This window comes from Gopherus evgoodei, chromosome 14 (genome assembly GCF_007399415.2).
Source record: "Gopherus evgoodei ecotype Sinaloan lineage chromosome 14, rGopEvg1_v1.p, whole genome shotgun sequence".
Classification (NCBI taxonomy): domain Eukaryota; kingdom Metazoa; phylum Chordata; order Testudines; family Testudinidae; genus Gopherus; species Gopherus evgoodei.
In genome coordinates this window covers 19655084-19670048 of record NC_044335.1, presented here as the reverse complement: position 1 = coordinate 19670048, position 14965 = coordinate 19655084, and the positions used below count along the sequence as shown (strand labels likewise).

Here is a 14965-nt window from a genome sequence, read left to right as displayed (position 1 = left end):
TGGATTAAACTGGTTTATTGTACATTTGAAAGACAATGAAAGCTACCAAAATGGTGACTTATGAAATAAAACCAAACAATTAATAAACAAGCACATTTGCACATCCTAGGAAGTTACATTTCCCCTACCCTCCCACAAATTCTGCTTTCTTCTATCCAACCATGGATCTCTTTCTTCCCCTCAGTCGTACTTCATCCAGCTTTTTGATCACTAGACTTGATTTTTTAGATGTAGTAGAGTACTTCTTCAGCAGGGCTTCAAACAGTGTGTCTGTGTTTGGATGAGTACTCAGAAAAGCTCTCTCCAAAACATACAAATCAACTCCTTTATCCTCAGGAAGACCAGACATAAAACTCAGTCCAAAATCTATTAGCACCAGGTCCAGCTCTTCTACTGGGGGTCGCAAAAGCATGTTGGAAGTTGTAAGGTCTCCATGGATAAGATCCTCATCATGCATTCGTGCTAAAACCTCGCCTATCTTTTCTGCTAAGAGAAAGAGGTTGTTGGTATCCTTTCCACTTTGCTGTACAGAAGTTATATAATCCCGAACTGTAGTTGATTCTACGATATCTTCAAGATATATACAATTGGAGACATAATCCACAAAATAAACCACTGGTGCAGAAATCCCTATTAAAAAAAGAGTTGAAGAAATGCTAGCCTTTAGCTTATAAGAATTTTTAGCTTGCTTTAAGATATTCAAAATTTATAATTACATAAATCAAATGCACTCTTAGAAGTTTACAACACTATCCTGGAATTGGGACAGAAGCATTCTTCTGTCAACCTAGCCACATTTACACATGAGGTCAGGTTGGAATAGCTACTACTCTCAGAGTTGTAAACTTTTCCCAACTTCTGAGCAACATAGGGCTTGGCTACACTTGCAGATGTAGAGCGCTGGGAGTAAAACCAGCCTTCGGAGACCAGAACAGCAGAAATGCTGCTGTGTGTTTACACTGTCAGCTGCAAGCGCACTGGCATAGCCACATTAGCAGCTCCTGCAATGCCACAAAGAGCAGTGCATTGTGGTAGCTATCCCAGTGTGCAAGTGACTGGAACATGCTTTTCAAATGGGGGGGAGGGGGGAGTGTGACAGGGAGTGTGTTGTGTGTATGTGGGGGAAGAGACAGTGTGTTATGGGGGACAGAGAGTGTGTCAGCATGCTGTCTTTTAAGTTCAGAAAGCAGCAGACCTCCCCTCCCCATCTCACAACAGCAGCATTCCACACTAATAATTTGCTTTGTTCTGGAGCAGATAAGCATGCCAGCTGTCAGAAACAGAGAATTGAAAGGAAAAATCTGCATGCCTGCAGCCAACCTCAAAACAATGAGAAGAGTGGCCACTTGACTTCAGCAGATTATGGGACGTTTCCGGAGGCCAATCACAGTGCAGTAATGCAACACCTTGTCCACACTGACACCCAGGCATTTCAGCTGGGGCACAGCAAGCTTTATACTTCTTGTGGAGGTGGATTACCAGGAACAGAGTCCAGGTGCTTTACGTGCCTTGCCAGTGTGGACACCTCCGGAGTTAGGGCGCCCAGGGCTGCTTTAATGTGCTCTAACTTGCAAGTGTATCCAAGCCCATAGATATATGTCACTCTACATTTTAATTGTAGACCAGATCTCAGAATAATCATGCAGGGACCTATTGGAGAACACCTATTTCCATTATTTCCTCAACATAGAAAAGTCCAAGTCTCTTTCTAAATACTATCAATATACTCCATGAGTACATTAATATTGTGAAATGTCCAAATACTATAATGAGGATCACAGACATACCTACAACAGGAAAACAATATCCTGTGGCAGCGAGTCACTCAGGACAATTGTGTGCTGCATTTTAAACATGGGTTTTGTGCAGGTTTTTGTTGCCTTTCAATTTCACTAAAAGCCCTGTTACCTGGGGTTATGAAAAAGTGTAAAGAGGTGCTGATGGCTCCATTCATAATACAAACCCCTCCCCAACCAGTGCCAAGAACCTTCCATAGAAGCAGCTCCTCTCTCTCCCTAGACCAATGGCTCTCACACTTTTTTACTGGTGACCCCGTCCACATAACAAGCCTCTGAGTGCAACCCCCCCTATAAATTAAAAACTTTTTTTATATATTTAACACCATTATAAATGCTAGAGGCAAAGCGGGATTTGGGGTGGAGGTTGATAGCTCACAACCTCCCATATAATAACCTTGTGATGCCTTGAAGGGTCCCAACCCCCAGTTTGAGAACTTCTGCCCTAGACTCATTTTTGTACCCCCCCAGCTCAGCCCCACACCACAGAGCCCCCACCTCTTCCTAAGCCCCCCTCATTCCGCCCCGCCCCACAAGCAGCGCCCATCTCGCCATAAACTCACCCCCCCAGCAAACCCACCCCACCGAGGCCCCTCTGTCCCTGAGCTAAGGCTCCCCCGACACACCCCTAGCGCCCCCGCAAACCACCCCGCAGTCCCTTTCTGCCCCCCCATCTCTCAGCCCCACCTGCCCGGCGGCAGCGCAGCAAGGAGCGGGCCTCCTGCGCCGTCCGCCGCCGGCTCAGCCGCTCCTCCAGCGCCGGGTGCCGGTAGCGCTTGGGGAAGCGGAGCTTGACCACGGCCGCCCGGCCCAGGAACTGTCCCCGGTACAGCCGCGCCTCGGCCCCCTGCTGCACCAGCTGCAGCCCCCGCAGCGGCGGGGGAGACACCGCGCGCGCTCCCGCCTCGCCTGCCCCACCGGCCATGATACAGGCGACCCCTACGCTACCTGCGTACGTCAGCTCCGTGGCCGGCGTAACCTGCGTGAGGGGAAGGGGTACGACACCGCCCCCTTCGTGCCACGTGACTTACCGGGGCCCTCGGGAGGGCTCGGGTTCGGCTACCGGAAATAGCCGAACCGCCCATTAGAGCGGTAAAGGGAGGAGCCTGTAACCCCGCCCTGCTCCGCGAGACTGCGGCTCCTGCCCGCTAACCGACACCGATACCGATACCGGGCCCGGTCCCCGCCCACGTATCACCCCGCCCCTTTTTACCGCTCTGCCCGTATATCGCCCCGCCCCTCTATGCAGCCCTTTCGCCTTTATAGTCCCTCCAGGCAGCGCTGTCCAATCCCACCACGTCACCCTCCTGCTACGAATCGCCCCACCCCTCTATACTACCGCCTCTCCCTTCTGTAGGTCCCTCCCGTCCTGCCCTCTCAGGCCTAGGCTTGCCAGGCGTATGGTTTTCAGCGGGAAATGGGTCCTGGCGGCTCCAGTCGGCAGCACAGCAGGAGCCCAGGGCTAAGGCAGGCTCCCTGCTTGCCCTAGTTCTATGCAGCTCCTGGAAACGGCTGCCGGGTCCTTGTGCCCCTGACACATGGGCGGCCACAGAGGCGCCATGTGCTGCCCCCATCTCAGTGCCGGCTCCACAGTTCCCATTGGCCGGAAACCACGACCAATGGGAGCTGCAAGCCTGGGGGCAGTGCGCGGAGCCTCCCTAACTGCCCATGCATCTAGGGGCTGCAGGGACCTGGAGGTCACTTCTGGGAGCCATGGTAAGCGCCACTGGAACTCCAAACCCTTCCCGCACCTCAGTGAAGTCACCATGAGCAGGAGAGCTCTTGCATGTGATATGCAGAAGAGCACACCAGGAAGTGTGCGTGTGTAAAGGAATGAATTATTCTGTACAGAACAGAGAGCCGTGCTACAAGCTGCTGATTGGGACCCACAATAGAGGGCAAACGGGCAGGGCTAGGTTTAGTCATTCCAAGTGCTGGCAGCATGCTCCATGGTGCACAAGGCACAGACAAGGATCCTGTGCCTGCCCCTGGAGCTTACAGTCCTTCAAGGCACAGTCCTGCTGCACTACCCAGCAGGGAGCTCCAGGAGGCAGAATGCCACGCAGATCTCTCCAACTTGTAGCAGGGGAAGTAGCCCTGCTACTATACTGCTTTCTCAGGTGCACAAATTCCAGTGTGTATTGCCCTGGCTCCTTCCCACCCCCTTGGAGCTGTTATGTGCCCCCAGGGGAGCACCGTGGTCCCTGCACTCCCCAGTGCACAGGGAAAACAGCTGTGCCAGGCTCTTCTGTGGGCCATGCAAGGGGGAAGGAAGGCTCCTGCTCACCTTGAGCCTTCCAACTGCTTGCCAGCATGAAGGCCACGCTCTAGCTAGCCTTAAATTAATAGAATGTGACCGGGGTGGCAGGTTTGTATCATTTTTGGTGGTACCCAGAATGGGTCCAAGTCCCACCACACGCACACACCTGCCTACGGCTCTGGGAGGGAGTTTGGGTGCGAGGGTTTGGGGTGCAGGCTCTGGGAGGAAGTTTGGGTGGGGAGGGGTGTTGGCTCTGGGAAGGAGTTTGAGTGCTGGGTGCAGGCTCTGGGCTGGGGCAGGGGTACAGGAGGGGTGCAGGCTCTGGGAAGGGAGTTTGGGTGCTGGATGCAGGCTCTGGGCTGGGACAGAGGGTTGGGGTGCAGGGCTGGGACAGGGATGAGGAGTTTGGGGTGCAGCAGGGAGGCTGCCCTGGGGCAGGGGGCCAGAGGGGAGGACTCCTGCCAGCCCTTTCCCCACCAGCAGCAGCGAGCTCTGGGGGAGGGGAGCCCCTTCCTCCCTGGCCCAAGACTCACCCAAGCCCCTCCCCCCCAGCTGCTGCTCAGGACGTCTAGCCAGGATAACACACACACCCCACCGGAGCTGACGTGGAGTCAGCTGCCGAGGGGGGTGCCATGGGCTCCTCCCCTCCTCCGGCACAGCAGCTGCCTCAGCCTGCGCCTGGCGCTGCTCCCTTGAAGCTGGACGCAGCAGCGCAGAGCTGCAGGTGGCAGCTACCCGCTGCCCAGGACAGGCAGAGATGCTTGGAGGTGCCACGTGGGGGCAACAGCTGGGGCTGGGGGATGCTCCAGGGGAGGTGCATGGGGGTGGCAGGTAGGGGCGGCTCTAGGCATTTTGCCGCCTGAAGCACGGTAGGCAGGCTTCCTTCAGCGGCTTGCAGGCGGAGGGTCCGCTAGTCCCGCGGCTCCGGCGGACCTCCCGCAGGTGCCTGCAGGAGGTCCGCCGAAGCCACTGGACCAGCAGACCTTCTGCAGGCAAGCTGCCGAAGGCAGCGTGCCTGACACCCTTGCGGAGACCGGCAGAGCGCCCCCCGCAGCTTGCTGCCCCAAGCACGCGCTTGGCGTGCTGGTGCCTGGAGCCGCCCCTGGTGGCAGGTGGCGCCAGAGGAGAGACCCAGCCCCAAACATTGGTGGAGCCTGGCCCTCTGGGTCCTGAATTTGCTGGAGCCTGGGCACCAAGGGGCCCATATAACTCACCACCCCTGATTGTGACATTTGCATATAGTACTACAGGCATCCCCGGAGAATGAAGGCACAGTGTCTGTCACAAAGAGCTTACAGTCTGGGGCCCTGATCCTCCAATCCATATTGCAGAGGCATTCTGCTATGCACACATGGAGGTTCACTGAAGTCAATGGAGCTCTCAACAGGCACATCAGTCTGCCCAGGCCTTATCAATTTCTGGATCAGGGCCTCAGTTAGCTAGGACCACAACTTGATGCTAGGAGGTATGAGACAGAGGAAGTGGATGGGGAGAGATGCCAGCTAAGGTTAAGTAAGGTGCTTGTTTTCCACTCTATCAACGTAGTTCCAGCTCCCCCTCCCCAATAAGTAAAGGTTTAGAAAGTTGGCCTGAAAGACAGTCAATCATTCACGGTGCTGATAGTTAATGGTTACTTTATGGAAAAGTTATTTATCAATAGTGAAGTGCCGTCAATTTTCTAAAACCCTGTCGGCAATTGTGAGCTAATTCAGCTCAACAGTGCTCACATGACATCTTCAGTTGGCCACTCCACATAGCTCCTGACTGAGGAGGGCCATTTGTGTTAGAAGAAAGAGAGAGTGTAGAGCATGTGTTCTCAAACTTCATTGCACCATGACCCCCTTCCAACAAATATTACTACATGACCTCAGGAGGAGGGACTGAGATTTGAGCCTGCCAGTGTCCACTGCCCCAGGCTGGGAGGGAGGGGGGCAATGCCAAAGCCTGAGCCCCACCACCCTAATTAGAGGGGCCAAAAACAAAGCCCAAGAGCTGTAACCTGAGCCCCACCACCCAGGGTTGAAGTCCTCAGCTTCAGTCTCGGGCCCCAGCAAGTCTAACACCAGCCTTGGCAATCCCTTTAAAACAGGGTCATTACCCACTTTGGGGTCCCGACCCACAGTTCAAGAACCACTGGTGTGGAGGCTGTGATAGGTTACTCCCACACACACTCTGGGGTGCCACCTGACCTACTGAGGTCCCACTGAGCCTTCCCGTTCCACCAGCCTGGGCTCCCTCTCCCTGTCCTGCTAAGCCAGGCCCTCAAGCCTCCTCCAGCGCACACCCAGGTAGGGACATACCCAGCTGCAGAAAGACAGACATTGAAATCAGCTCTGTATGGGAAGAATCAGCTTGGCGATTGCCCAGCACTCAAAGGCACACCCCCTCTGGGGTGCAAATCCAAAACTGTATTGTCTTGTGCTGCACAGAGAACTGTACAGTATAAGCTCATGAAATTCACTCCCTCCCTCAATGTGGAGGAAGATATGCACAGCTTTTTCCCCCTAACTCCTCCCCCCCCCATTATGAATTCCACAAACTGGGTTTTAGAATAAACAAAACAAGTTTATCAAAAGTAGGTTTTAACTGATTATAAGGGGTAGCAAACAGACCAAAGCAGATTACTGAGCAAATTAAACAAACACGCAAACTAAGCTCAATACATTACAGAAACTGGTTACAAGTAGTAATTTCTCACCCCAAATGTTGTTTTAGGCATTTCTTTCACAGGCCAGACACCTTTTCCAGCCCAGGCTCAGCTCTTTTCCTCCCCCTCCCCCGCACCTTGTTTCTTAGATGTTCTCAGCAGTGAAAATGCTCCTGATTAACTAACTTTCCTGCCTTAAATAGGATTTATGTATGGCAGGAATCCTTTGTTTCCCAGTTTGGTCCCCACCCCCTATTAGTGGAAAAATACTAGTAGGCCAAGATGGGGTCCAATACCAGGTGACATGATCATATGACCCTGCAGTGTCAAAGCAGCATCCCAGGAAGCTTCTCAGGAAGGTGGGAGATTAGCATCTTCAGAGTCCTATAGTTCTCCCTAATGGCCCATCCAGGCTGATTGCCTACTGTCTGGTGGGTGTTCCCCAGGTGTAAACATAACTATAATTGTTACATAATGAATATTCCTAGCATCAGACACAGAAATGATACATGCATACAAATAGGATAATCATATTCAGTAAATCATAACCTTTCTTATGATACCTCATATCACCCATCTTGCATAAAACACATCTTGGTTATGCCATGTTCATATCATAGCAATATCTCTATGAAGAATATGGGGCGTAGGGTCACAGAGGCATGAACAAGACTCATTAATCTTTCACAGATGATGTTTTAAATACATTGGAGGCATCTAGCCAACTGCTTAATTTGTAAAAGCCCATGGTCTCACCATCACAACTGAATTTTAATGGCACACAATGCAACCCACTACTCTCCTGGGCTATTTGCACATACTGCAAATGTTCTTCAGGAGATACAGGCTGTACAAGAGATTTTGTCTAGTCCATATAAATAATTCTTAGATTGTTACATTTGGAAATGTCTCAAGTCCATTTTGTCCTTGTTTTCCCTACCACATCATTTGTTTCTGTTTCAGATAATAAAATAAACATAAACACATTCCACACAGCTTACTTCAGCTTCATGTGGTGAGGTTGTGCTCGGGAAATATTTACATTGTTTCAGTAATAGCTTTGGATAATAAAAGAAATCTACCCTGTGGTTCTTCCTTCTCTTGTTATGTCCTAAGTCCATTGGTCTTAGGCCATTTAACACGGGATGCTCTAGCATTTAGCCAGGAAAAAGCTGCATTCCCATTCTTCATGTTCCCAATTTGCAAATACTATTCTAAAAAAATCAGATTTTTCATAGGGCCCTGGACAGAGTTTGCACACACATATAGGCCCATGCATGTGTTGGGATTCCCTCCAAGATCTCTTCCAATTGGCTTATCCAGACCACCTCATACAGTTCTGGAAGAACACTTCATCCAGTTCTCTGGGAGCCAAAAGCTCAGTTCAACTCCAGCTCATTGCTCAGGTTACTGTATTAGGCATATAACAGTGTATGCCCATGCAAATCAGGCTCAGACTCAAGGGGTTTAGATACAGGGTGATACCATAATTCTAAATAATTTATATCACACACTATACAGTTTATATACATTTTTTTTCCAGGCTACTAAAACATCTGTTCTTCTTGAATCTAATTGGTTTGGACATGGTACAGATCATATAAGGACTAGTTGCTTTGCAGATCGTGTAAGGACCAATTATTTGTATCCTCACCTTATGTACATTTCAAGTTTACCAGCTCAGGGTGTTCCCAGTTATCTCAGCTAGCCCCAAAACACAGTCTCCAGCACACAGTCTGTCACACATTTGTTTCCTGTTTAACCTTGCACTCAAACAAGCTATATGCACATTTACTCATGTCCAGCAAGATCTATGCCTACAGCATGCACTCTAACACACACATGTGCATACACGCCCACATACCTATAGACCTGCGTGCACGTACACATACAGGGCTAGTTTACAGTTAGTACACTATATATAGCTCTGCCGCTATAGCACTTCAGCATAGACACTGTCGTAAGTAATCCACCTCCCCAAGAGGCACAAGCTAAGTCAATGGAAGAATTCTTCGTCGACCTAGTGCTGTCTACACAAGGACTTGGGTCAGCTTAACTATGCCGCTTTGGAGTGGAGATTTTTCACATCCCAGAGCTATGTAGTTATTCTGACCTAATTCTATAGGGTAGACCAGGCCATACCCACACACGAGCAGCATGTTACCCTTTCATTAAATCATCATGGTAAACGAAACAATTTATCTCATGCTCACCAATCCTCTGGAGTTTCCAAAATGTTAAAGAGGAAACATTTATTTCCTCCATTATTTTATTTTTCTCATTATTTTCATTTACAACTAAGTATACGGTTGATGCAGCCTTTGGAAATAATCTGAAGCCGTTTACAGTATCGCCCAATATTTTATTGGAACAAAACACATTTTGTGTCACCCTGGAGAATTTCATTGAGGCATGGAGTTTGTCGTAATGTCTTTTACTTGTATAACTTTGTTCCTCTTGACAACATAGTTTTATGTGCAACCCTCCTTTTATAAATGATAGAATTAAATTAAAAATTATTGTAGGCCAAGCTAATAGAAATAAAGCCTGTTCTTGTAAGGGGCTGAGACCCCTTAATTCCCATTGACTTTGAGAGCGCTCAGCATCTAGCAGGATGGAGTTCATACAGAGAACTCTTTTTCCAGGATTTATTTAGAAGACGAATGGGCCGAGGTCTACACTACAGGCTTCTGCTAGCACAATTATTTTGGTCAGAGGTGTGATGAGGTGTGATTTATGACTGACACACCTGTCCCAGCAAAAGCCGCTACGGTAGACACAGTTATACTGGCAAAACAGTGCTTTTACTGATTTTATTTGTAGGACTGCCAATTAATTGCAATTAACTCATGCTATTAACTCGAAAAATTAATCATGATTAAAAAAAAAGAATCACTATTAATCACAGATTTAATTGCATTGTTAAACAATAGAAATACCATTTGAAATTTATTAAATATTTTGGATGTTTTTCTACATTTTCATATATATTGTATTTTGTGTTGTAATTTAAATCAAAATGTATATGATTGTTATTACAAATATTTGCACTGTAAAAATGATAAACCAAAGAAATACTATTTTCCAGTTCACCAGTTTTGTAGCTGGCATTGCAAGGTATTACATGCCAGATAGGCTAAACTTTCATATGCCCCTTTATGCTTTGACCACCACTCCAGGGGAAATGCTTCCATGCTGATGATGCTCATTTAAAAAATAATGCGTTAATTACATTTGTGACTGAACATCATGGGTGAGAACTGCAGTCTTGCATGATAACCCAACACATGTTTATTTTAAGAACACTTTCACTGCAGATTTCACAAAACACGAAGAAGGTACCAATGTGAGATTTCTAAAGATAGCTACAGCACTCAACCCAAGGTATAAGAATCTGAGATGCTTTCCAAAATCTGAGAGGGATGAGGTATGGAGCGTGCTTTCAGAAGTCTTAAAAGAGCAACACTCCAATGTGGAAATTACAGAACTCGAACCACTAAAAAAGAAAATCAACCTTCTGCTGGTGGCCTCTGACTCAGATAATGAAAATGCATTGGCCCACACTGCTTTGGATTGTTATCAAGCAGAACCCACCATCAGCATGGACTCATTTGACAGTATTTGGTCCTACCATGAGGGCAGGGGACTGGACTCGATGACCTCTCGAGGTCCCTTCCAGTCCTAGAGTCTATGAGTATGAGTCTATGTCCTCTGGAATGATGGTTGAAGATGGAGACGTGAATCTTTAGCGCATCTGGCATGTAAATATCTTGCAGTGCTGGCTACAACAGTGCCATAAGAACACCTGTTCTCACTTTCTGGTGATGTCGTAATTACAAAGAGGGCAGCATTATCTCCTGCAAATGTAAACTAACTAGTTTGAATGATTGGCTGAACAAAAAGTAGTTCTGAGTGGACTTGCAGGCACTAAAATTTTACATTGTTTTATTTTTGAATGGAGTTTTTTGTACATAATTCTATATTTGTAAGTTCAACTTTCATGATAAAGAGATTACACAACAGTACTTGTATTAGATGAATTAAAAATACTAATTTTTTTTACAGTGCAAGTACTTGTAATAAAAAATAAATATAAATATAAAGTGAGGACTGTACACTTTGTATTCTGTGTTGTAATTGAAATTAATATATTTTAAAATGTAGAAAACATCCAAAAATATTTAAATAAATGGTATTCTATTATTGTTTACCAGTGCGATTAATGGTGATTAATTTTTTTAATTGCTTGGCAGCCCTGTTTATTAGTTTTCCCACTTGCAGGGGTTGGAATAAGCCTACCGAGGTCCTGGTCTACATTTAAAATTTAGATTGATTTAGCTACATTGCTTAGGGGGTGTGAAAAATTCACACCCCTAAGCACTGTAGCTAAGCCGACCTGACCCCCGATGTAGACCAGCTACATTGACAGAAGAATTCTTCCATCAACCCATCTACTACCTCTTGGAGAGGCAGATTACCTACAGCAACAAAAAGCCCCTTCTGTCAATATAGGACCCATCTACACTCTGGTACTGTGGCATTGCTGCAGTTGTGCTACTGTAGCATCCGTAGTGTAGATATACCTGAGGAGTATTTTGCCAATATAGTAAGTACACCAGTATTCCTATACCAGTGAAGCATTCCCAGTGGACCTGGCCTAAGGCCAAGATTCTCAGAGCTGGTCAACTGGGAATTAGGCAAACTGTGGCAACTGAGTTTATACAAACAGATACACCAAGCCTCAGTATGGCGCTTCTCTGAGTATCAGTATAACTAAGTTGGCTGGGGAGTAATTTTTTCTGAATCAGTTATCCTGGTACAACCCCTCGTGTGGATGCAGTTATACTGCTGTATTAGTGCCTTACACTAGTATAGCTTATTCTTCTAGTATTGGGATAACTATGCTGTTGTAAAGCACACTGATGCTAATATAATGGTCTCCATGCTAGAGGGACTGTAGCGCTTTAACTCTTCCCAGATAGTTAGAGTGGTACAAATGTTGTGAGTAAACAATTCGGACTCCCTTTGCACTATTGACATCTCTAAAACAAAGAATGACCTGGAGTTTCTGAGTTAGGTTATAAGAACAAACCTTTCCTCTAATAAACTTCCCATAGCTGACTACAAAACAAACTAGCTTAACTTCTGTTCTGCCCTTATTTTAAAGCATTTTAATTATTACAATGACAAAGTGAAAAAAAGAACAAATTACAGATTTGAGGCTCTGTGGGGGAGAACCTGCTAGATCACTGAGGATTCCTTCTTTGCTAAATGGATTCCCACTCCTTGTTTTCATTTGTGATTTTAATTTCTATTTCTAGCTGCTATTGCCCTGCGGCACAGTGCAACTTTTCATGAATAGTTCAGCAATGTGGGGCACATTCGAGCTGGGTTATTGTTACCAACTGCAGTTTGAATTTTAAATGCAAAACAGCTCAAGAAATACATATTTGTGGTTTTTAAGCCTGGTGTTTTTATTACTCGGTTCTATAGCTGGAATGCAGCCTCATTCACTTGAAATACACCGGCCAAAAGAGAGATAAGTATCAAACAAGGAAGTGGATTGGCCAAGACATACAGCCTGATGATAACAAGAGAACCACCTCAGGGAAGATCATAGCTAGGAGGACAAGAAATACGCTAGAGAACAGGCGGCATGAGCCTTTCTTCCTTTGCAGGATCCTTCGGAACTAATGCTGTGTCTGCAAGTGGCCACAGACTTGTCACTATAGATATGACTCTTCCAGCTCCCCCAAGACCCATTCCATGAAAGACCACACAAAATCTTTAATTCATGGAGTTATGTGCTACAGCAGCTGCACAAAGAGGGTCTGATTTAAAGCCCATGTGAGTGTTTCCAATGACTTCAGTGGGCTTCAGGTCAGGCTCAGAATATACATGGTTTACATGTATAGGACAAAAGTTTTGTTATTTACACCATTTCAGACTGCAAAGAAACATTTCAGGTCGCTTTTCAAAGGATTGTTTGAAACACATTTTCAATTATTCCCACTGCATATTGTAGCAGTTCCTCATGGTTTAGTTTGAAAGGGTCGTAACATACAGCTGACTGCAATGTTGATGCACCAGCCAAACATATTGACATATTCTCACCTGCCTCTTTATGTAAACGAACCATAAAGATATTCTTACCCCCACAGAGTCACGCCTTCTTGCTATCTTAGGTATTTAATGTTTATTACCCTGCCAGAGAACAGGATCCTTCCAGGATATTTAAGAGCAGGTTTGTTGGCAGTTCAGATAACTGGACAGTAGTTTGCTGAAAAGTCACAGAAAAGCCATTTTTTCGATTTCACGCAATGAAATAATTTAAGAAAAAGCCTCAGAAAAAATTCAGAAATCCATCAGAAGAAATGCATGTGCTATAACTGTTCCCTAAAGAGAGAATCCAAACTCTAGGGAATCCTACCTCTATTCTAGCAGTGGCAGAGCCAGGTTTTGCAACCAAGGGGCCAATGGGTTGTTCATGGTACTATTTTCAATTATACCTACTGGCTTTAGGTTTCATTTTTTAAAACCATTCCCACTCAGAAGACTCTCCTGGTAGTTCTCCAGTACTCAAATTAATTGACCATTTGGTCTCACTCCCCTCATCAGCTAGAGCTGCACAGCTAATATCTTTCACCATTGAGATAGTCGGAGTCTACATATCTCGCAGAACTAGCAAACATGTAGCTAGCTATTTACAAGTAAACTGAAGAGACTTATATGCACACAAGTAAAATTTTAAATGCACCATAATCCACTGGACTCAGTGGTGGATGTAGCCTCCCTATTCAATGGGTCTACTTCTCCACCACGTTCTCCTCACCTCACTGATGGGGCACCAAACACCTGCAGCACGCAGCACCTTCTGTCCCAGCACCACAACCCTAATCCTGGCCTGGTGCACATGGGAGGCCCAGGTGGCGGGGAAGGAGAGGGCTGATGAGTGAACCGTATGATACTGGCAGACCATGCCAAGGCCCCTAGGCCTCAGTTGTACATTGTACAGCTGGAATCAGTCTGGCTTACCTGTGTGTTAAAATAGGTATCAGCGTTGTAAAAAAATGTTTTGTGTTTAGACTTTATGAAATGCTTGTCAATTGCTGAATGCATTAATCTCACTTATAAATATCTGTATCCCATGTTATAAGGTAATATGTAAGTGTTTTCTTTATAACTGTAAATTACCAGTCAGGAGAGAAGTATTACCAAGTGTGAAATACAGTTTGCCACAGGAGGTATGTAATGGCATCAGCACCCACCTCTCATGCATGCCCCCTTTTCTCTGTCTGAGAGTGCCTGCAAACAGTTCTTTTCATGGGGGGACACCCACCTCTTGCAGATGGCTCTCTTTTCTTTTTTGGTCTTACATCAGGGTAGCACCTACCTGTCGCAAGCACTCCCCAGCCACTGTTCCTCTTGACTGGTCTTCGGCAGCTCAGCCCTCCAGCTGAGCTGCACACGCAGTCCCGCCTTACGGGGTATACATTCTCAAGTTCTTATCATGGCCCTGGTATGGGGCCACAGCTTTTAGGCTTCTTCACAGAGGCACTGCCTTCTTCAGACACCCAGCCGGGGTCCATCTCAGTACTCCAGTCTGGTGACATGAGGATTTGTGCTCAGTCCCCAAGCCTCAGCCTGCCCACACTGACCTTTCGATAGCTCTGCTGATATTCTATCCAGCCAGCCAGGCACAAGGTCTTTGGCAGCCTTCACTGGGCTCAATTCTGGCTGGTGAGCTCTCTGAGGTGAGCTATCCACAGTCCTGCTGTTCGTCTAGCCAGCCAGGCACCCAGTCCTCCCTCATCAGGCTCCACACAGCAACTGAAGGCTCTGCTCTGCTGCTTGCCTTTTATCCAGTCCTTCTGGCCCCTTATTGATCCAGCAGCCCTTCTGATTGGCTGCTCTTCTACAGCCACTCTAACCACTCTAGGTTGCCTGGAGGACTTCTTGCTGCTCTATTCTGGGACAGGGTGATGCAGGGCCAGGGGGCCTCCAGACCTAGTGCACTCTGCCATAAGGTGTTATCTCCTGCCCAACAAAAGAAGGCCCATAGACACCAGACAAACATCAGAGGACAAAAGACCTTGTTGATTGCCCCCCACACATACATACCCATGAAGAGAAGACGTGCACAGGGACTTGTCCCATCAGCTTGAACTCTGGGGGAAGGGAATAAAAATCCCTGACAAGAAAAAACTGATCTTTATGTTGCTAGGACTTCGAGGGGTAAGGATTACTAAACATAAGCCAAGA

General features: G+C 46.9%; 1 protein-coding gene across 1 annotated transcript; it reads right to left on the bottom strand.

Moving 5' to 3' along the window:
- TP53RK (TP53 regulating kinase) lies at positions 1-2734 on the bottom strand. Its single transcript, XM_030533694.1, has 2 exons — positions 2484-2734; positions 1-630 (listed from the first exon to the last, which is right to left on the bottom strand). Exons 1-2 carry the CDS (start codon positions 2719-2721, stop codon positions 152-154), a joined length of 717 nt encoding a protein of 238 aa, XP_030389554.1. The 5' UTR covers positions 2722-2734; the 3' UTR covers positions 1-151.
- Positions 2735-14965: the final 12231 nt, after the last annotated feature.

What these genes read in the sequence shown, in the direction of transcription:
- TP53RK (XM_030533694.1), bottom strand. Translation starts at nt 2,721, where the DNA reads ATGGCCGGTGGGGCAGGCGAGGCGGGAGCGCGCGCGGTGTCTCCCCCG. An exon ending in GCTGCGCTGCCGCCGGGCAG is followed by an intron (nt 631 to 2,483) that starts GTGGGGCTGAGA and finishes TTTTTTTAATAG; the next exon opens with GGATTTCTGCACCAGTGGTT.